General features: G+C 40.8%; 1 protein-coding gene across 1 annotated transcript in view; it reads right to left on the reverse strand.

Moving 5' to 3' along the window:
* Positions 1–2037: 2037 nt before the first annotated feature.
* Positions 2038–23217, reverse strand: part of LOC130871369 (cytochrome P450 3A11-like) — a 51920-nt gene continuing 30740 nt past the window's right edge. Inside the window, exons 10-14 of the mRNA XM_057764709.1 lie at positions 21320–21480; positions 20273–20499; positions 18714–18876; positions 16813–16900; positions 2038–2267 (exon numbers count right to left, since the gene is read on the reverse strand). Of these exons, the coding sequence (XP_057620692.1) occupies positions 2038–2267; positions 16813–16900; positions 18714–18876; positions 20273–20499; positions 21320–21480 (869 nt within the window). The remainder of the gene's footprint in view (positions 2268–16812; positions 16901–18713; positions 18877–20272; positions 20500–21319; positions 21481–23217) is intronic.

Here is a 23217-nt window from a genome sequence, read left to right on the forward strand (position 1 = left end):
GGAAATTGCTTCTTCTACAGATGTTTCAGCGCCATAGTCAAATGTATCAACATTCAGTGTATGCAAGACCCATTCTTCCAAGGGTGCTGATCTAATCTGTAAAGGCCCCAAGATCCTTTTGCATTCCACATTTGCATTTTCATAAGCCAAAGACTCGATTATTATACATCTTGCTTCTGGGTCAGATATCCCTATTCATACAGCTTTAGTTAGTCTTTGTAAAAAGTCACTAAAGGGTTCTCTCTGACCCTGTTTAACTCTGACTATGATTCCATTCTCTGTCCTGGGTCTTGCACCCTGCCCCAAGCCCTTAAGGCTGCTGTAGTACATATTGATAAGGTGTGTTCATCATAATTAGCTTGTTCCTGAGGGTCGGAAAAGAGCCCTTCACCTAGAGTTTTGTCTAGGGAAATCTCAATTCCCTTTGCTCTTTCCTGCTGTTCTAAAAATCTAGCCTCTTGCCTGAATAAGCATTTCCAGTTCAATTGCGGTCCACTCTCAAGGACCGCAGAGGCCAATTGGAGCCAGTCAAAGGGCGTGACCCTCCTTGCTCCAGCCCATGATTTTAGCATCTCTTTAACAAAGGAGGCATGCATCCCAAAAGTCATAACAGCCTGTTTAATTTCTTTGAGATCATTCATATGGACAGGCTCCCATGTATCTTCCTTATTGACCCTAGGGTTTCTGGAACCAATCACTTTCTCTGTTGTTATTACTGGAAAGGCAGGTAGAGCTTTAGGTAGAGTTTTGTGGGAATTATCCCGGAGAGATTTACCCACAGATGGAGTTAAAATTTGCCTTTCTACCCTTTTCTCCTCTTCATCAGAATTTAGAAATTCCTCAATCTTTTCAATTCTATTCACCATTGCCTTCTGCAATGTCTGAATCTCTTGTCCAGAATTATGTTCCAAAGCCTTCATTGAGGATTCTAAAAATTGAAGTTTGTCCAATAAAGATAACATCTCATCTTTGGACATAATTTTCATGGCATGAACCATGCCTTCTTGTATTGACAATTTGTCTGCCAATCTGACATAAGCTTTAGAGAAAATCCGATTGTCACATTCAGCAGTTTTGATTCTCTCAGTTAATGTTTCAGTTCCTACAAAAAGGAACTGAAGCTTACGATCCAAATCAGCTGTTCCCTCTTCCATAGTAATGAATTTCTCCTTAATATCAGCCTGTATCTTTTCTGAATTTTGCTCAGTTGATCGAGTCATGTTAGACAAAGATCTATTCTCTTCCTGGAGAACTTCAAACTGATTCTTGAGAAGATTGTTGTCAGTCTCAATTGTTTTTAAGCGTTCAACCTCTGCCTTAAGAATCCTGGATTCATCTCGTAAAGACTTTATCATATTTCTATTATCAAACCATATAGTACCAAGGAAAACTACGAATCCCAGAAAGATTCATAGATGTAGGGTGACAGACACCTCTTGTAAAATCTCCCACATGGTACAATCAAAAAGGCTGTTAAAGTCTTGAGTGGTAACGTTTTCAGACATTTTCAATCAAATCTGTATTTATTTGTATTTATAAAAGAAATTTTATCTGTAACGACTGTTTCTTGCCAGTGGTGGCGAAGTGCACCTGAGTCCATGTAGCCGAGAAGTCAGAGCCAGTCTGAAAGGAATTCTCGAAACTGAAAGTTAACAGTAAATAGCAGGGGGGAGGGCCAGGAAATCGGGGCAGAGCCAAAGCTGGACTCAGCCACATGGAGTGGCATTGTGTACTGATCATGCTGTTTTACTGCTAGGTACTGGGGAGGGGGGGGGCGTTGCTAGAACCGAGCAAGTCTGGCAGGCAGGGCGGGGCTGCACAGACTCCTGTAGGGCCGAGTCAGCGATCCCCTGAACATAGCTGAGCTCTGTTTCTGCCCAGGCAAGGCAGGGGTGGGAGCTCTCCGGTTAAGTGCAGCAGAGTAGTATGGTGGGCGGGGCCGAGTCACCCTTCATGAGTTCCATTTGCCGACTTTCTAGCAAGTGCCAGGAAAAATCGAGTTGCTGCAGATGTTCAGTGACTCAGTGACTCAGAAGCTCAGCTGCTTCTGCCGCTGTAGTTGGGCAGAGCGGAGCAGCAAGGAGCTGTGCTGAGAGGGTACATCTGCATGGAGGGAGAGGCCTCCGGAGGGGGGGAGACTGCTGGCTCCCAGCGGTCGCCACCCAGGAAGCTCTGATTCAGGGCAGGTATCCGCAAAGCCTCATGATCGGCGCCAAAATGTAGTGACATAAATGAACGGAAGATGGAAATTATAGTAAAATATTCAGCTTTAATTGGGAAAGAGACTTACAGAACCCGAGGTTCCAGCAGAGAACAGGAAAACAGAAGGGGTGGCAGGGACTACGCCTGCAATCTTTATAAGTAAAAAAATATCCTGGGGACTGCACCCTACAAGTAAGGTGATTGTCTGGGTCTCCCCTACACTAAGTGATGTAAGAAAATCCATATGAAATGTAGATGACAACATCCCATGGGCTAGAATCCTGAATAGAGTATCTTTTTCTCTGTCTCTGTCTCTGTCTCTCTCTGTCTCTCTGTCTCTGTCTCTGTCTCTCTGTCTCTCTCTCTCTCTCTCTCTCTGCACTCAATATAGTTTGAATATCTGCCTCATGCTCCTGACACTATGACTTCTCCACCATGATAATTGCAGCTTTGAAGTGTGAGCTAGAATGAGCCCTTCTTCCTTAAGCAGCTCCTGTCTGGTATTGTGTCACAGCCACAGGAAGACAAAGGAAGCAGTTGGGATTCTGGTCCAGGTGGCTCCTGGACATTCTGTGGACTCTGAAGACAGCTGTTACCTGCTTTGTACAGCTAGTGAGTTGTCATCCTCTGATATGATTGATGGAAATATCCTTGGGTGATACAAACTTTCTTACACTCAGTGGTCTAAGTAGGACATGGATGCTACAGTGTATATGCCTTTCCCTTCCAAAAGCATCATTTCCTGGCTGTGACCTTTTGTGATTTTGGGAGCTAGATCCATGATTCTGGTCATGCTACTTTTTACTAGGAAGAATGTGAACCGGCTTGCCATTTGAACCTTAGTGAAATAAATTCAACTAATAATCTACAGTGGACAATGTTATAGAGTAACATCACATTACCTAACGAATTTTCATTATCAACAAGAACAGAGAGGGAAGCAATTGAGAGCACTAGTGATTCTTGCAGAAGACCTGATGTGGCACCCAGATGCACACTGTTGACTCATAACCCTATGCAATTCCAGGTCCAAGGGACGTAAGCCCGCTTCTTTCATTGCTTAGTACTAGAAAGAGATATGACACGGGTGAAATGTTCATCAATGTTTTTTTTTTTTATTGAAAAAAAATTTTCCGCCTCCTCCCCGCCTCCCATTTCCCTCCCCATCCTCCAGGCCCTCTCACCCTCCCACCACTCCTCTTCTCCTCTCTCTCCAGTCCCAGGAACAGTCAGAGTTCCCTGCCCTGTGGAAAGTCCAAGGTCCTCCCCACTCCATCCAGGTCTAGGAAGGTGAACATCCAAACTGTCTAGGCTCCCACAAAGCCAGAACATGAAGTAGGATCAAAACCCCGTGCCATTGTCCTTGGCCTCTCGTCAGCTCTCATTGTCCGCCATGTTCAGAGAGTCCGGTTTTATCCCATGCTACTTCAGTCACAGTCCAGCTGGCATTGGTGAGCTCCCAATAGATCGGCCCCACTGTCTCAGTGGGTGGGTGCACCCCTCGTGGTTCAGACTTCCTTGTTCATGTTCTCCTTCCTTCTGCTCCTCATTAGGACCTTGGGAGCTCAGTCTGGTGCTCCAGTGTGGGTCTCTGTCTCTATCTCCATCTATGGCTAGTTGAAGGTTCTATGGTGATATGCAAGATATTCATCAGTATGGCTATAGGATAGGTTCATTTCAGGTTCCCTATCATCAGCTGCCCAAGGAACTAACTGGGGACATTGCCCTGGGCACCTGGTAGCCACTCCAAGTTCAAGTCTCTTGCCAACCCTTAGGTGGCTCCCTTAACTAAGATATGAGTTTCCCTGCTCCCCTATCGAATCTTCCTATATCCCCAATCATCCCATTTCCCCAAGTTCCCCTCATCCTCTCCTTCACACTTTTCTCTCTCCATCTCCCCTTACCCCCTCCTACCCCAACCCCAAGATTCCAATTTTTTGCCCGGCAATCTTGTCTATTTCCCACAGCCAGGAGGATAACTATATGTTTTTCCTTGGGTTTGCCCTCTTGTTTAGCTTCTTTAGGATCACAAATTATAGACTCAGTGGCCCCCTATCCATGGCTAGAAAACAATGATGAGTGAGTACATCCCATGATCTTCTTTTTAGGTCTGGGTTACCTCACTCAGGATAGTATTTTCTATTTCCATCCATTTGCATGCAAAATTCGAGAAGTCCTTGTTTTTTACCGCAGAGTAGTATTCTAATGTGTATATATTCCACACTTTCTTCATCCATTCTTCCATTGAAGGACACCTAGGATGCTTCCAGGTTCTGGCTATTACAAATAATGCTGCTATGAACATAGTTGAACAAATGCTTTTGTCATAGGATAAGGAATCTCTTAGGTATATTCCCAAGAGTGGTATTGCTGGGTCCAGGGGTAGGTTGATCCCAATTTTTCTGAGAAACTGCCACACTGATTTCCAAAGTGGTTGACAAGTTTGCATTCCCACCAGCAATGGATGAGGGTACCCATTTCTCCACAACCTCTCCAGCAAAGGCTATCCTTGGTGTTTTTGATTTTAGCCATTCTGACAGGTGTAAGATAATATCTCAAAGTTGTTTTGATTTGCATTTCTCTGATCGCTAAGGAGGTTGAGCATGACCTTAAGTATCTTTTGGCCATTTGAACTTCTTCTGTTGAGAATTCTCTGTTCATTTCAGTGCCCCATTTTTTAATTGGGTTAATTATCACTTTAACGTCTAGTTTCTTGAGTTCTTTATATATTTTGGAGATCAGACCTTTGTCTGTTGCAGGGTTGGTGAAGATCTTCTCCCAGTCAGTAGGCTGCCTTTTTGTCTTAATGAGAGTGTCCTTTGCTTTACAGAAGCTTCTCAGTTTCAGGAGGTCCCATTTATTCAATGTTGCCCTTAATGTCTGTGCTCCTGGGGTTATACATAGGAAGCGATCTCCGGTGCCCATATGTTGTAGGGTACTTCCCATTTTCTCTTCTATCAGGTTCAGTGTGTTCAGATTGATATTGAGGTCTTTGATCCATTTGGACTTGAGTTTTGTGCATGGTGATAGATATGGGTCTATTTTCATTCTTCTAAGGTTGACATCCAGTTGTGCCAGCACCATTTGTTGAAGATGCTTTCTTTCTTCCATTGTACACTTTTAGCTCCTTTATCGAAAATGAGGTGTTCATAAGTTTGTGGGTTAAAATCCGGGTCTTCTATATGATTCCATTGGTCGACATCTCTGTTTTTGTGCCAGTACCACGCTGTTTTCATTACTGTAGCTATGTAATAGAGTTTGAAGTCAGGGATGGTAATGCCTCCAGAAGTTCCTTTATTGTGTAAGATTGTTTTGGCTATCCTGGGCTTTTTGTTTTTCCATATAAAGTTGATTTTTGTCCTCTCAAGATATGTGAAGAATTTTGATGGAACCTTGATGGGGATTGCATTGAATCTATAGATTGCCTTTGGTAGAATTGCCATTTTTACTATGTTGATCCTCCCAATCCAAGAGCAAGGGAGATCCTTCCATTTTCTGGTATCCTCTTCAATTTCTTTCTTCAAAGAATTAAATTTCTTGTCAAATAGATCTTTCACTTCTTTGGTTAGAGTTACCCCAAGATATTTTATGCTATTTGTGGCTATCGTGAAAGGTGATGATTCTCTTATTTCCCTCTCTGCTTCCATATCCTTTGTGTATAAGAGGGCGACTGATTTTTTGGAGTTGTTCTTGTATCCTGCCACATTACTAAAGGTATTTATCAGCTGTTGAAGTTCTTTGGTGGAGTTTTGGGGGTCACTTAAGTACACTATCATATCATCTGCAAATAACGCAAGTTTAACTTCTTCCTTTCCAATTCGAATCCCCTTGATCCCCTTATGTTGTCTTATTGCTATTGCTAAGACTTCAAGAACTATATTGAAGAGGTATGGGGAGAGTGGACAGCCTTGGCGTATTCCTGATTTTAGTGGGATGGCTTTAAGTTTCTCTCCTTTTAATTTGATGTTAGCTGTCGGCTTGCTGTAAAGAGCTTTAATTATATTTAGGTATGACCCTTGTATCCCTAATCTCTCCAAGACTTTTATCATAAAGGGATGTTGAATTTTGTCAAATGCTTTTTCAGCATCTAATGAAACTATCATGTGGTTTTTTCTTTCAGTTTATTTATATGCTGAATTACATTGATAGATTTGCGTATGTTAAACCAGCCCTGCATCTCTGGGATGAAGCCTACTTGATCATAATGGATAATTTTTCTAATGTGTTCTTGGATTCAGTTTGCCAGTATTTTGTTGAGGATTTTTGCATCGATGTTCATGAGTGAGATTGGCCTGTAATTCTCTTTCTTGGTTGAGTCTTTGTGTGGTTTTAATATCAGAGTTACTGTAGCTTCATAGAAGGAATTTGGCAATGACTCTTCTGTTTCTATATTGTGAAATACATTTAGGAGTATAGGTATTAGGTCTTCTTGGAAGTTCTGGTAGAATTCCGCATTGAAACCATCTGGTCCTGGACTTTTTTTGGAAGGAATGTTTTTGATGACAGCTTCTAATTCTTTGCGACTCACAGGTCTATTTAGGTTGTTTACCTGGTCCTGGTTTAACTTTGGTATATGGTATTTATCTAAAAAAGTGTCCATGTCTTTAACATTTTCCAGTTTTGTGGCATACAGGCTTTTGTAGTAAGATCTAATGATTCTCTGAATTTCCTCTGTGTCTGTGGTTATGTCCCCCTTTTCATTTCTGATTTTATTAATTTGCAAATTCTCTCTCTGCCGTTTGATTAGTTTGGATAGGGGTTTATCAATCTTGTTGATTTTCTCCAGGAACCAGCTTTTTCTTTCATTGATTCTTTGGACTGTTTTTTGTGTTTCTATTTTGTTGATTTCAGCCCTTAGTTTGATTATTTCCAGTCTTCTACTCCTTCTAGGTGAGTCTGCTTCTTTTTTTTTCTAGAGCTTTCAGGTGGGCTGTTAACTCTCCAATGTGTGCTTTCTCTGTTTTCTTTAAGTGGGCACTTAGTGCTATGAACTTTCCTCTCAGGACTGCTTTCATAGTGTCCCATAGGTTTGAGTATGTTGTTTCTTTATTTTCATTGAATTCAAGGAAGACTTTAATTTCTTTCTTTATTTCTTCCTTAATCCAGGTATGGTTCAGTAGTTGACTGTTCAGTTTCCATGAGTTTGTAGGCTTTCTGGGGGTAGCATTGTTGTTGAATTCTAGCTTTAATCCATGGTGATCTGATAAGATACAGGTGGTTAAAGATATTTTTTGTAACTGTGGATGTTTGCTTTGTTACCGAGTATGTGGTCAATTTTCGAGAAGGTTCCATGAGCTGCAGAGAAGAAGGTATATTCTTTCCTATTTGGGTGGAATATTCTATAGATGTCTGTTAAGTCCATTTGATTCATTACCTCCATTAATTCTCTTATTTCTCTGTTAGGTTTCTGTCTAATTGACCTGTCCATTGGTAAGAGAGAAGTGTTAAAGTCTCCTACTATTAATGTGTGCGGTTTGATGGCTGCCTTGAGTTTTAGCAATGTTTCTTTTACGTACGTGGGTGCTTTTATATTAGGGGCATAGATATTCAGGATTGAGACTTCATCCTGATGAATTGTTCCTGTTATGAGTAGAAAATGTCCCTCTTCATCTCTTCTGATATATTTAAGTTTGATGTCAACTTTGTTAGAAATTAGTATGGCCACACCTGCTTGTTTCTTAGGTCCATTTACTTGATAAGCCTTATCCCAACCCTTTACTCTGAGTAGGTGTCTGTCTTTGTGGTTGAGGTGTGTTTCTTGTAAACAGCTGAATGTTGGATCCTGTTTTCGTATCCAATCTCTTAATCAGTCCCTTTTTATAGGTGAGTTGAGTCCATTGACATTAAGTGATATTAATGATCAGTGGTTGTTAACTCCGGTCATTTTTTTAGTAGTAAATTTTGTGTGTTTCCCTTCTTCGAATTGCGCTGGTGAAGGGTCTCTAGTTGTCTGAGATATTGTGGTCAATGTTGGACTCCTTGGTTAGTGAATTTCCTTCTATTACTTTCTGTAAGGCTGGATTTGTGGCTACGTATTGTTTAAATTTGTTTTTATCCTGGAAAATTTTGTTTTCTCCATTTATAGTGAACGAAAGCTTGGCTGGGTATAGTAGTCTGGGCTTGCATCCATAGTCTCTTAGTTTCTGCAGTACATCTATCCAGGACCATCTGGCTTTCATGGTTTCCATAGAGAAGTCAGGTGTAAGTCTGATAGGTTTACCTTTATAAGTAACTTGGCCTTTTTCCTTTGCAGCTCTTAATATTCTTTCTTTGTTCTGTATGCTTTGTGTTTTTTTTTTGTTTGTTTGTTTTTTTGTTTTGTTTTTTTTTGGTGTTTTTGAGACAGGGTTTCTCTGTGGTTTTGGAGCCTGTCCTGGAACTAGCTCTGTAGACCAGGCTGGTCTCGAACTCACAGAGATCCGCTTGCCTCTGCCTCCCAAGTGCTGGGATTAAAGGCGTGCGCCACCACCGCCCGGCAATATTTATTTATTTATTATGTATGACAATATTCTGTCAGTATGTATGCCTGCAGGCCAGAAGAGGGCACCAGACCTCATTACAGATGGTTGTGAGCCACCATGTGGTTGCTGGGAGTTGAACTCAAGACCTTTGGAAGAGCAGGCAATGCTCTTAACCGCTGAGCCATCTCTCCAGCCCCTGCTTTGTGTTTTGATTATTATATGTTGAGGGGATTTTTTTTTTGATCCAGCCTATTCGGTGTTCTGTATGCTTCTTGAACCTTTGTAGGTATATCTTTGTTTAGGTTGGGAAAGTTTTCTTCTATAATTTTATTAAATATATTTTCTGGACCATTGAGCTGCGCTTCTTCTCCTTCTTCTACTCATATTATTCTTAGGTTTGGTCTTTTTATTGTGTCCCATATTTCCTGAATGTTTTGTGATGAGAGTTTGTTGGCCTTGCTGTTTTCTTTGATCAGCGTGTTTATTTTCTCTATGGTATCTTCAGAATCTGAGATTCTTTCTTCTATCTCTTGTATTCTGTTGGTTATGCTTGTTTCTGTAGACTCTATTCATTTACCTAGATTTTCCATGTCCAGCCAGTCTTCTGTTTCTGTTTTCTTCTTTGCCTCCATTTCAGTTTTCAAGACTTGAACTGTTTCCATTATCTGTTTGATTGTTTTTCCTTGGTTTCCTAGGGTATCATCCACTGATTTACTCAATTCTTCAAACTTTCTGTTATACTTCTCATCCATTTCTATAAGGGCATTTTTTACATGCTGTTTAAGGGCGTCAATCACTTTCATAAAGTCAATTTTTTCTACTTCTTCATGATTAAGGTGTTCATGTCCTCCTGTTGTGAGGTCGCTGGGTTCTGGTGGTTTCATATTATTTTTCAGATTGTTGGGTGAATTCTTGCATTGGCGCCTGCCCATCTCTTCCTCCGAATGCTCTTCTATGGATCTTCTTTTACAGGATCAGGTCTCCTTGCCTACTGTTTACCTTCCCAGTGATGGTACTCCCCAGTGTTGGTTCCTGGTGCTCCAGTGATGTCTCTCCTGGTGACAATGTCAGATCTCCGTGCCCAATGATGGCTCTCCTGGTACCAAGATTAGCTATCCGTGCCCAATAATGGCTCTCCTGGTACCGAGATCAGATCTCCTTGCTGGTTGGGTATTTCGTAAACAAAGCGCCTACCTTGCTTGGTGCAGGCAGGCCAGTGAAACAAAGGAACTCCCTCCTGCCTGTTTGCCCTGAGGATTCGCCCCCAGTGCCCAGACAAGCTGAGCTAGGTGGTGTTATGTGCCCAAAGAAGGAAGGGGGCAGAGGGAAGAAGGGTTCTGGATGCAAGCTGGGTGGGATAGGAAGAGAAAGGCAGTCTGCAGGGAGTAGAGTCTCTGCAGGGAGCCCAGGAGGGATGGGGGGGTGTGAGGAACTTCTGAGTTCCCTGTCCAGGGCTGCTGCCGTGGGTCACAAACTCACCCCAATGATGGCTCTCCTGGTACCGAGCTCAGATCCCTGTGCTGGTTGGGTAGTTCGTAAACAAAGTGCCTACCTTGCTTGGTGCAGGCAGGCCAGTGAAACAAAGGATCTCCCGCCCGCCTGTTTTCCCTGAGGATTCGCCTCTAGTGCCCAGACAGGCTGAGCTAGGTGGTGTTATGTGCCCAAAGAAGGAAGGGTTCTGGATGCAAGCTGGGTTGGCTAGGAAGAGAGAGGCAGTCTGCAGGGAGTAGAGTCTCTGCAGGGAGCCCAGGAGGGATAGGGGGGTGTGAGGAACTTCTGAGTTCCCTGTCCGGGGCTGCTGCCGTGGGTCACAAACTCACCCCAATGATGGCTCTCCTGGTACCGAGCTTAGATCTCCGTGCTGGTTCCTCATCCATGTTTTAATTTGTTTTGTTTGTTTTATTTTTGAGACAGGGTTTCTCTGTATAGCTCTGGATATCCTGGAAACTGATCAGTAGACCAGGCTGACCTTGAACTCAGGGATTCACCTGACTCTGCCTCCAGGATGCTGGAATTAGAAATTTGTGGCACTACATCCCTTTTTTATTTTTTAATATAAAATATGAATGTGAGGAAGGTCAGACAGTGATGGTGCATGCCTTTAATCCCAGCACTCGGGGGGCAGAGGCAGGTAGATCTCTGTGAGTCCAAGACCAACATGGTCTACAAGAGCTAGTTCCAGGACAGGCTTCAAAGCTACAATGAAACCCTATCTTGAAAAACAAAACAAACAAAAAGAAGTAGAAGAATGTGAGGAAGAGGAGTAGACATGACCAATGTAGCTCACTCTCCTTAGGATCACAGGTTTTCAGGAAATTCCACACTTCACAGTCATGTCAGAAGTTGCTGAAGACTTGAGAACCAGAATTAAGTCCTACTTAGGTCCAAAGATGCATGGAATGTTCCATAAGGTCTTCAGAGGGGAATGTGTCTCTAGCACCTCTACTGGTAGCTGAGGAACCATGATGGGAACCATACCTGACTCAGGGTAAGACCAACATCTATAAAGAGAGAGAAAAATGCAGGCCCAGAAAAAGGTCAACAATTCATAACTGAACTCACATCCTTCATTCTGTATGACTACCATGTAATAAAACTATATATCAATAACCACAAAAACTGAGAAGCATACAAGCTCATGAAACTAAAGAGATCATTACTGAATGAAAACAGAGCCAAGGAAGAAATCAAGAAGGAAATATGAATTTCCTAGACAGGAATGAAAATGAAAACACAGTGTACCCAAATCTATGGAACACAATGAAAGCATCCTAAGAGGAAGGTTTGCAGAGCCTAGTGCCTACATTTATATACTGAAGACAGCTCATATTAATAAGTAAATGATGTGCTTGAAGTCCTTGAAAAAAATTAGAGCAAACATTACCCAAGAAACAAGAAGAGTAGATAGAAAGAGAGAATCAAAATTGGGACAGATAAACTCTAGGCAGAGCCATGGGAACCCCAAAGTAGAGGCTTGGAAGGACTATAGGAGCCAGAGGGGTCAATAACACCCCCAAGGACTCAGTCTAGAGAGTCTATTTAGCAGGGCTCACATAAAGTGAAGAGATAAACATGGATCCTATATGGGTCTAAGCTACATCCTCTGCATAGATGTTATGGTTGGAGGAGGGACTTGGAGGAATGGAAGGAGGTTAAACTGAAATCAGGATGTAATATATAAGAGAAGCATAAAAAGATAGGGCTGAAGTTACTGAAATAGGAGTACATATACACAAACTAGAAATTTAGAGGAGAGTATTATATATAGCCAAGCTATCTGCAGGGTCCCTCACCTGAAATAATTTAGGGATCAGTGTTTCAAGGTTTGCATGTCTGAATGTGGGTCTTTATATTTTTGTTTTCATCTGCTGCAGGATGAAGCTTCTCTGGATGATGACTGAGCAAGATGCTGATCTGCTTGCCTGGCCAGACACAAAGTAACTTTGTATGTGAATTGATCTTTAAAGTACAAGATGAAGTGTCTAGAAAAAATGATTAATAAAAGGGAGAAGAAAGGAGGATATGGCAGGAATTGTGATCAAAGACATTTTATGCTTGTATAAAAATATTACTAGGTGTTATGTCTAATGGGTAAATTACAGTAAAAAATGAATTGAACTAGCCAGGTATGGTGGTACTTGCCTTCAATCCCAAGGTTTGGAGGGCAGAAACAGGCAGATCTCTGTGATTTCAAGGCCATTTAAGTCTACTAAGTGAGTTCTGGGACAATTCAGGCTATTACACAGGGAAATACTGTCTCAAAACAACAACAAAAAAATGGACTGACCAAATTACTAAAAATATATAGAATAGTGGAAGCCCAGATTCTCAATCTTTGTAAAATGAGACAGATTCAAAACAAAAAAAAAGAATCTTTGTAGGAAGGCAGGGTGGAATAGTGTGTTTTGTGGTAGATTCCTATTTCTCAAAATAGGTGGTAGATAAAAATGATAGAGGAGGGATGGGAAGATGCTTCCACATCTCTGAAAGAGTTAAGAAACAGTGATATTCTGGACACCATGAGCAGAATCCTCCAACAGTGGAGGATTAATGCACAGATAGTCTTGACCTAGAAATGAGCTTCAAGACACTGAGAGACCCCACCATCTAAAAAGATAAAGTTAAAGTCCAATAAGATGACTCAGTTTGTAAAGGCACCAGCTGTCAAGAATTACAACTGGGGTTAAATCCCCAGAATCCACATGGTAGAAGGAGAGAACCAACTCCTTCAAATTGTCTTATGACTTCTACATAGGCACCGTGGTGCATGATCATGTGTGCAAACACCAGAATGGAATTTAAAATGCTAATAATAAAGTGAAGGGCAATTGGGGAAGACACCTTCACATCAACCTCTGGCCTACACACATGTGCACACACAAGAGAACACATAAATATATACACGAACATATAACATACACAAAAATAAAGGCAGAATAAATGTATATATTTCCAAGTAATAGGAAAAGTCAACAAGGGTTACAATTACCTGTACTAATGAGACTAGATCTCAACTAAACCCAACCTCCAGGTACTAAGAAGGCAAAAACATTTAGTTATTGGTGTCTTCTGGAATGAAGAGGACATTTACACTCATGGAGCCACAAAAGTTCTGCTTACCTAAACAAGATCCACACAAGATCAGCCAGTAAACTTTCCTAAATTGATGTGGAGGCATTTATCAGTCCTAAACACATACCTGAGGAGCTCATGATAGTTTATGGTTACCAGAGAAGGAAGAGTCAAGTTTTCCCAAGAGTATAGCTCCAGATAGTTGCCTCTGCTACAGTGGATGACCCTACACTATGAACATATGGGCAACACTAATTAGACTCAGTGGTTTCCAAATGAAAAGAAGACATGACATTGAAAGGAGGATTGAGGAGGGTATTCAAAGGAATTTGATTATGGAAGTAGGGGATATATATGAACAATTTACATTGGGTAAATGTAGGAAAGTCTCGAATAAAAATTTTAATTGTATTTATAAAAAGTATTTTATTTCTGGTTTTTCTCGGATCAGAGTTCAATCTTCTGTCTTAATATATATGAAAACATCACATTACTTGTAATATTCATAGTACTTGACATTGCTATACACACTACTTGATGATAAAAGTAATTAACAATTTCATCCAACTTTGAACCATGTAAACTACAATAATGATCCATCTGAAAGATATGCTCACTGGTGCAATTGTGGCACAAATGTTATGGGAATAACCAACCACATTTGAAATTGAATCACAGGCTCATTCTATGAGATAGAATGCATATCCAACACTGAGATCAATGAGAACAAGAACCTGAAACTAGATAAACCATGAGTACTAGAAAAATACCTACTCCTACTACAACTAATTTCTTAAGTGAATATATTAATAAAAATCCTAATGATATATTACTATTTCCATAAAATTGTGCATCAATCAACCCTCAACAGAAAAGCTTTTTCTTGTAATAGACACTTATTAACAAAAAACCTACAACTTATCAAAAAGAAGAGAGAAAGAGACTTTGGAATGCTCAGCTCTGACCAGGATGTCTAAGTCATACCTTACTCCTCAAGACTCAGAAATCTATGTGGAATAGAAGGCAGAAAGAATGGAAGAGCCAGATATAGTGGATGACTTCAGGAAACAGCATTTTCCAGACACAGCATGCCAGATGCACATATAAAATCACAAACACTAATACATAATTCACACAAAGTGCACAAGCTCAAATCAGATAAAATGCTAGCATACAGGAGCTCAGCATTCTACCACTAGCCGAGGAAATATTGTCAAATTATAAGGCCTGAGAGAGGGAAAGTCAGTTTTTGTCACTGGGGTGAAATTGGGTATGTCAACTACACTCCAGGGCAGGCCTCACATCCAGGAATAGCTATCGAACATGAACTGGAAAATATGGTTTGGTTTGAAAAGTTGGAGAGAATATAAACTGGGGTGGGAAGGAAGATAGAGGAAGATCAGGTAGGAGTTGAAGAAATTATTATGATCAAAATATGAAGTTCTCATCAAACATAAAAAGGGATTTTAAATATGAGGAGAACTCCAAGACATCCCTGGGAAGTGAAAATAGAAGAAATTTTGTGAGAGGACTGAGAGCAGGTGCTTATATTAGTGGGAACATGAGTGATCTGGTTGCAGGGGCACAGAGTGTAGTGGGAGCTGCGGGCTGTGTTCCTGCCACCCAGCTCCGGGCTGCCTGGCTAGCTTATGCCCCAAAATAACAACACACAAACAGTATTCTTTTAAACACTGCTTGGCCCATTAGCACTAGCCCTTACTGGCTAATTCTCATATCCCGATCAACCGATCGCTAATAATCTGTGTAGCACCAATCTTACCAGGAAAGATTCAGCATATGTGACCTGGCAGCTTGCTTCATTGCATCTGCCCTGGAGAAGAGCAGCATCACATCTGGCTCTGAGAGGAGCTGCCCTGCATCTGAGCTCACTTCCTCTTTCTCCCAGCATTCTGTTCTGTTTACTCCACCTACCTATGTTCTAACCTATGAGGCCAAGCAGTTTCTTTATTAATTAACCAATGACCTTCCTCCATCAACAGAGGAGGAGAGTACCAATAGATACTATTGGAAAGTGGGAGCATTTCAGAGTCTGGTAAAAGTCTGATGCAAGGTAATCTCCCAGAAATCTACAAGGACGACCCTAGTCAAGACCCCTAGCAATAGCAGATATATAGCCTGAACTTGTCATCGCTTATGACCACCCTGGTTCCTAAACCAATTGTCATCAGAGAGGCTTCATCATATACAACTGATTTAAACAGAGCAGAGTCAAAAATAAACATTAGGTGGCGTTCAGGGAATACTACAGAAGAGGGGAAAAAGTATTGTAGGAGCCAGAGGAGTCAAGGGCACCATAATAAAACTCACAGAATCAGCTAACTTAGCCTCATAGGAGCACACAGAGATTGAACTGAGAACCAGATAGCCTGCATGGGATTGCCCTAGGCACTCAGCATGTATGTTAGAGCTGTGTAGTTTGGTCCTCTTGTGGAACTCTTAACATCAGGAGCAGGAGCTGTCTTGATTCTTCTACTGACTTTTGGAACTCTACTCCTCATTCAGCCGAGTTCTAATACACAGGAGGTTTTTAGTCTTACTACAACTTGATAGCCTTTGTTTTATTCACAATTCTCATGGGAGACCTGACCTTTCCAAAACAGAAATGGAGGAGGAGTAGATGGGGGAATGGGAACAGATCAGGGTATTAGGGGAAAGGATTGGGAGGAGAGGAGGGAGAAGAAACTGGCCAGGATGCAAATAAACAAGCAAATAATTTTATTTTTTAAAGAGATGTTTATATTTTCAGTGTAATGTTTATTGTAGAATATTGCAACTAAAGCATATGGTATCAATTTTATAATAAGAGATGTCACAATGCTTCACATTTTCATAAAAATGTATTATTGATCAAATTGCAGAGGCAAGGTTACTCTCAAAAGGGTTCAAAACAACAGATGGAGCCAAGCAGATATGGATTGAGGTGGTACCATGATGACCACAGGAAATGAATTTCTCATCTGTCATTGACTTAGTCATTTTTTTACACTGAGTATTGACACTGAGAGAGCTCAATGGATGTTTGAAACCTCATAATGATCCCTCAAGGCCACTCAACTAAACCCTATCTTCTCTTGAGTTTTATGCATGAAGTCAACTAAAGTTTCCAATGCTCTTAGGTTTTGGCTTCTTGAAGAACACAACAGAACACCTTGATGCCCCGTTTGTAGAAGGAGCTGCAGGCTGTGTTCCTGCCGCTCAGCTCCTCGCTGCCTGGCTAGCTTATGCCCCGAAATAACAACACACAAACTGTATTCTTTTAAACACTGCTTGGCCCATTAGTTCTAGCCTCTTAATGGCTAATTCTCACATCTTGCCTAGCCCATCTTTAGTAATCTGTGTAGCACCAGTCTTACTGGGAAAGATTCAGCATGTCTGACCTGGCAGTCTGCTTCATTGTGTCTGCCCTGGATATGAGCGGCATGGCATCTGTCTGAGGCATCTTACCTCACTTCCTCTTCCTCCCAGCATTCTGCTCTGTTCACTCCACCCACCTATGTTCTAACCTATCAGGGCCAAACAATTTCTTTTTAATTAACCAATGACCTTCCTCCATCACCCGTTATGATTGCATCCCGTGGCACAACCTTTAGAACAATGGGTTTTTCTGTTTGAAGTAGTGGTGTTCGGCTTAATTCCAGAGGGATCTGGAGTAATGTAAAAAAAAAAAAATAAGAAAATGAATGAGTAAACTAACAGCAATCCCAGAAGAAAAGCTTAAAAAAATCAGGATGGAAATTCTTTGAAGAAACATAAAAGCTGTGTTCAACATCAAATATTGTGACTTTCTTATTCTTTCCAAGATGTGTCAACTAGATGGTGAGAGCATACATCCAAACAGTGCATTGGGTAAAATGTTGATTGAGAATCTACTGTATACAGGACCTGAGATGAAGTCATGTTGGTTCATGTTATTTCTGTCCTGTGTTGATTTAGAGTAAAACAGACAAGTTTAATATTTTGAACCTAATTCCTAGTTATTATGTTGTATTATATTTCTAAGCACTGAAATGCTATTTTTGATTTGTTGATGCTTGCAAGCTAACTCTGAGAAGATACACTTCAAGTCTGTGGACAGTCCTCAGCTCCTAGATCATATGTCACCACTGCAGTTGAACCCATTTAGACAAGGCTTTAGGAGGACAGATATTTGCTTGCTTTTCTAGAGTCTACCTTTATCTCACAAGGATGGGTTTATGAAGGATTCTGAGTTCTCCAGTGTTTTCCATGCTGTTTTAGTCTCATGCTATTCAGAGATGGTAGGGAATGCCTCCAACAGAGTTATCTTCTGATCACAGAACAAAGGGGAGCAAAGTTGTCATGGATATAGAGAAGGGTCAAATATAGACTGACTGGAGCTTCACAGTGCATCTTCCTCTGTCAGGTTTGTCATGGACTCTCAAAACTAGTACCGTGCTTTTTCTGTCTAAATCCCTGTACATGCTTATGATTTAAATGCTTTAGTGAAAAAGTCATAAAACAAGTGAAGTTGTATGGAAGTAAAATGACACATCTGCTATAAGCCACAAATCACAAAGTAAACATTCCTGTCCCTCTAATCATCCATGAATAAAATTAATTGACAAAGAGAAGACAAATCCTAATACACAAGTCCTGTAAGTTTTAGCTATGCCACTGCATGAAGAAAAACAATTTTGTTCAAAAAATACAAACTCTTTTTCCAAATGCTCTATCATATTCTTTTAAAATTTTATTAGTGTACATGTGTTTTGCATAGAAACATTCAAAAGAGATGATGATAAGAATATACATGCAGGGTGGTGGTGGCATACGCTTTAATCCCAACACTCAGGAGGCAGAGGAAGGTAGATCTCTGTGAGTTTGAGGCCAATCTGGTATACAAGAGCTAGTTCCAGGACAGGGTCCAAAGCAACAGAGAAACCCTGTCTTGAAAAAAATCCAAAAATATATATACATACTAATGAAACCTATTAAAGATTTAATTGGCTTAAAGTTTCCTCAAAGAATATTATAATTGTTAATCATACTTTAAACCATTTACTGGAGATTTTCAATGAACAAACTCTCCTCAAAGAACCAGTTATAGTTTGTGCAAGATATAAGATAAGGTGATAAAAAACGAGAAATGTTATTCTTCAATACAGAGAAAACAAACAGAACCAAACTGGTGGCTTTAATGATGAAGCATTAGCATAAGTTATGAAAAATGCCTGAAGGAGCCAAAAGTAGAGCATAAAATAAACGAAGAAAGAAACTCAAGAAGAAGAATATTGATTTGAGGTATGAATAAGAACTTAAGGTAGGAAAGCAGAATAAAAGTGGGAAAGATACATGATCTGTGGAAATATGAGAACTACCTGTTTTCTGGAGCAAGAACTTCAGAGAAGTGAGGCAGAACTGTTAAGATGCCCATTTAAGCTTCAGTTAAAAAGATCTCACCCATAAAAGATTTCTTTTTGAGATAGTTTTCTCCCTCACCTGTGTTTCCTTACAAGGCTGGAAGGAGAAGTTCTGCAGGACCTTTGTAAGAGCAAGTTTCATGTTCATGAGAGCAAACCTCATACCAATGCAGTTCCTGGGTCCATTCCCAAAAGGCATGTATACATAAGGATTGATCCTGCCCTTGTTCTCCTTGCTGAACCTAGAGACACAAAGTAATGACAAGTTAGCAAATGACAGAAACATAAGAGCTACATACAATAATTTCACTTTAGACACCTGACCAGTAACATACAGGTGAGAATTGTACGCAAAACGTTCTTTCTAACCCCCTTGTCCTATAGACTTTCCATATGGTCGATGAAACAAATGCTGTCCGAGAGAAAATGCATCCTATGTGCCCACTAGTGTAATAGTGTTGTTATGGGTTATAGGCAATCAACCACTGCCTGATTGGATTGGAGTTCCAATTTATAGAGGGATATTAATGCCAGATACTATAAACCTGTTCAAACTCTGCTGGGTAGGGTGGCCATAGGCTTTATGAGAGAATGTACTACTGTTGTTTTGCTAAGTGGACATGGTATCAAACTGTCTCCCGAATATTCATGTTTATATACAAAAATTAGTGCTGTTCTTAGTCTTGGTCAGAGAAGCTTCTGATTGCAGTGGAGACAGTTAACACAGAGACTCATTACTGGTCAAGATGCTGAGAATGAGTGATGGTGGAGTGCTCACACTTAATGGGACATCTGTATCATCCCCTCCAAGGCTCTTGGAACATCTCAGAAGACAGGGCAGAATGACATAAAAGCCAGGGTATGAAAGGGGTGCTGTGAAACACTATCTTCTGGACCTGAAACAGCCATTGTACTCATGAACTCCCAGCATCTGTGGTTGCCTACACAAAGCTAGACCATGTTGATACAGTCCATCAAGAATGGTGGAGGGAATTCAAGAAATTTCACCTCAGTAAGCAATTTTGGACATGAATAGTTGGGGCATGGGAATTTTCTCTTCAATGGTGTAGCCTTGACGATTTGTCCATACTCCAATGAATAACTCCTAGACCTACACTTAATTAAACCCTAATTAAACTCATGAGTCACAAGAAATAAAAAACTCATAAAAACAGGAGGAAGCCCATATGGGGACAAGCAAGAATTCAGAAAGTGTGGGAGGGAGAAAAGACAGAGTAATGTCCAGTGACAATGTCCAAAATACATTATATATGCATGTAGTTGTCCATGAACGAAAAAGGAGAGAAAACAAAATACATCTTTAAATCTGAAAGTTCATTCAGCATAATGCTGGGTTCCATGCCTGAAAAGCACATGTCAGTCAGATTGATGGAAAATGGGTTCCTGTCTCACAATGCAGTCAGTTATTTGCTACTTGGGGAATGAGGAAAAAAAACACTCTGTATTTAAATTGTCACATTTTCCTGTCTCTCTTCCTCTATCCTCTTTTGCTTCCCCTTCTCTGCAAAATGCAAATGGGTGCAAAATCACATTTAGAGCATCATCCCATAACAGACACCATAGCATATATAGGCCATCATAGCTCAGAGTGGCTTCACATTCCTGGGATCTTGGTACCTTTCAGGGCGGAATTCTGCAGGCTCTGGCCAGTACTTTGGGTCATAGTGAAGGGCAAAAACTGGTATAATCACTACAGACCCTTTGGGAAAAAACACACCATTGATTTCCACATCCTCTTTACAGAATCTGTCAAGTCTCAGACCAAATGGGTATAATCTGAGGGTTTCATTCAGCACCATGTCGAGGTACTCCATCTCCATCAATTTATCATAGTTGGGAGGTGCCTGGGAAGAAAGGAAAAGATTTGTGCTGAGATTTTACATTAATATTCAATGCAAGGTCTGCATTGTACCTTTGAGTTCTCAGTAGCTCCAAAGCTGTGCTCAGCATTTAAAAAGACCTGGGCACTTACAATGCATTTTAAAGGGATTTTTAATAGTTTTATTTTATGTGTGGAGGTGTTTTGTGTACATATATGTATATGAACCCTATGAGTGTAGTGCCCACAGATGTCAAAAGAGGATATCAGATCCCTTGTGACTGGCATTACAGGCAGTTGAGAACTGCCACCTGGGTGCTGGGAATCAAACCTGAATGGATCCTCTAAAAGAATAGTCATTGAGGCATCTATCCAGTCTCTTACAAAGTGAGTAGAATAACTATCACTTTGGAATGGGAATACATCTCAATTACTGAAGTGTCTGCTATGCAAGGTTGAGGACCTGAGTTTAGACACACACCATTCATAAAGCCAGACACAGTGGCACACATCTTTAATCCCAGTGGAGGGGCAGAGAAAGTGTGTTGGCTAGATAGCATAGCCAAATTGAAAAGCTCCAGGGTCAGTGAGAATGTGTGACAAAAAGCATGGTGGAGAGTGATTAATAATAATGCCCATTGTAGGAATATGGCCTACATACACATGAACACACACACACAGGCACATAATGCACACACATGCACACATATAAAGACACTCACATGCATTCTCTCTCTCTCTCTTTCTCTCTCATGCACACACACACACACACACACACACACACACCATTGCACGTGATGAGAAATTGTCTCTTTTTCCTTCTACTCCAAGCATCATCCATTCACCTTGTTGGGCAGAGCCATATCGATCTCTTCTTGCAGTTTCTTCTGGATATCAGGGTGAGTGGCCAGCTCATGCAGGGCAAAGGCAAGGGTGCTGCTGGTGGTGTCATAGCCAGCAAAAATAAAGATAATTGACTGGGCTGCAATCTCCATATCAGTCAGGGCTGAAAGTAAGATAATATTTCAGGAAAGTCAGGTCAGGGTGGACCAACACAAAGGAGATGAGGAGAAAGTCAATTGAGGCTCCTGTTTCCCTATAGATATATGTGGAGAGTCCTTCAGTCACCTTGGGACTGTTATCAGTCTGACAGCCATGTGACACAGTCAGAGAAGGGGAAGACTGCTTCAGCCATGGTGTTCCATGGTTTATGGTCTGTTCCTCATCATCATTAGGTAACTTCAAGACACATAATTTATCCTATATTTAAGATTTATTTTTATTTTTTATTTACATGTATTTGTGTGTATGTAGGGGTGCTATATGTGGAGAGGTGCGCATGGAGGCCAGAAGAGGGCATCTGATCCTCTGGAGATGGATTTTAGAAGCTTGTGAGCTTTCAAGCATAAGTACTGGGAACTGAACTACACCTCTCTGTTAGAGCTTAAGTTTTGTATGTGTGTGTGCACATACATGTGTACAAGTTCCCACGGAGAGAAGATGATGAAGTGGAGCACACAGAGCCGGAAACACAGGCAGTGTAATCCTTTTGCCATGAGTGCTATGATTCTGCTTTTGATAAATGCTTTCGACAAATTAATTTAAGTACTTACTACTAAATTAAAATTGGAATATAAGCCACGATTAGGGGTATTTTTTAAATTAACATCCTTTTAGTTATCAAAAATTAAAAAGTATAACAAGAGAGACTGAGGGAGGAGGGTCTGCTTTTGTCCAGGCCCCCAGATAGATTACACCTGAAATAACCAAACAGAAACTGTATTAATTAATTTACTGCCTCTTATTAACTAACTCTCACATCTTGATTTAACCCATTTCTATTAATCTGTATTTCACCACAAGGTCGTGGCCTACTGGGAAAGATTCAGCATGGCTCCATGGCATCCCTCTCTCTGCCTCTGCTTTCTTTCTCCCAGAATTCAGTTCTGTCTTCCCTGCCTACCTAAGTTCTGCCCTATCAAAAGGCCAAGGAACTTTCTTTAATCAACCAATGAAAGCAACACATAGACCAAAGGATCTCCTATACCACATAAGGGCTGAGGAGTAGGTAAAGAGCTAGCCCAGCATGTATGAAGCCATGTGCTCCATCTCCAGCACTGTATAAACTAGGCATGGTAGCATAAAAGTTAAGAGGTCATTCTCAGGCACACCATGACTGTGATGTCAGTCTGGGCTACATAAGACCTGGTCTCAAAAGGAGAAGGAGCTATAAAAGAATTTAGAGTTAACTGAACACATGAATGTGTTTCTAGTGGACAGTCTAGAGAAAATTTAAACATGAAACACATGATGACTTTAGAAAGCAAACTTGGGATCCTAGAAGATCATATTGCTGTATATAAGAGATTGTGTGCACTAGAAATAAGAAGATTTGTAAGAAAGGAAGATTCCCTTTGATAGCCTTTGATGCACACATGTAGAATTAAACCTGGAATTGGGATACCATCATTTTGCAACCATGACAAAAATAATGATTTTAATTAAAACGTAAACCTAGAAGAGAGGCTAGAGAGATGGATCAATGGGTAAGAGCTCTTGTTGCACAAGCATGAGGACCTGAATTTGAATCCTCAGTCCCCATGTAAAAAGCCAACTGTGGTAACACATGCCTCAAATCCATGGATCACTGGGACCTGCTGACTGCCAGACTAGCTCCAGGTTTAATAAGAGACCCTGTCTTGAGGAAATAAGGCAGAGAGTGATTGAACAAGACACTTGATGC

The sequence above is a fragment of the Chionomys nivalis genome, chromosome 3 (genome assembly GCF_950005125.1).
Source record: "Chionomys nivalis chromosome 3, mChiNiv1.1, whole genome shotgun sequence".
NCBI lineage: Eukaryota > Metazoa > Chordata > Mammalia > Rodentia > Cricetidae > Chionomys > Chionomys nivalis.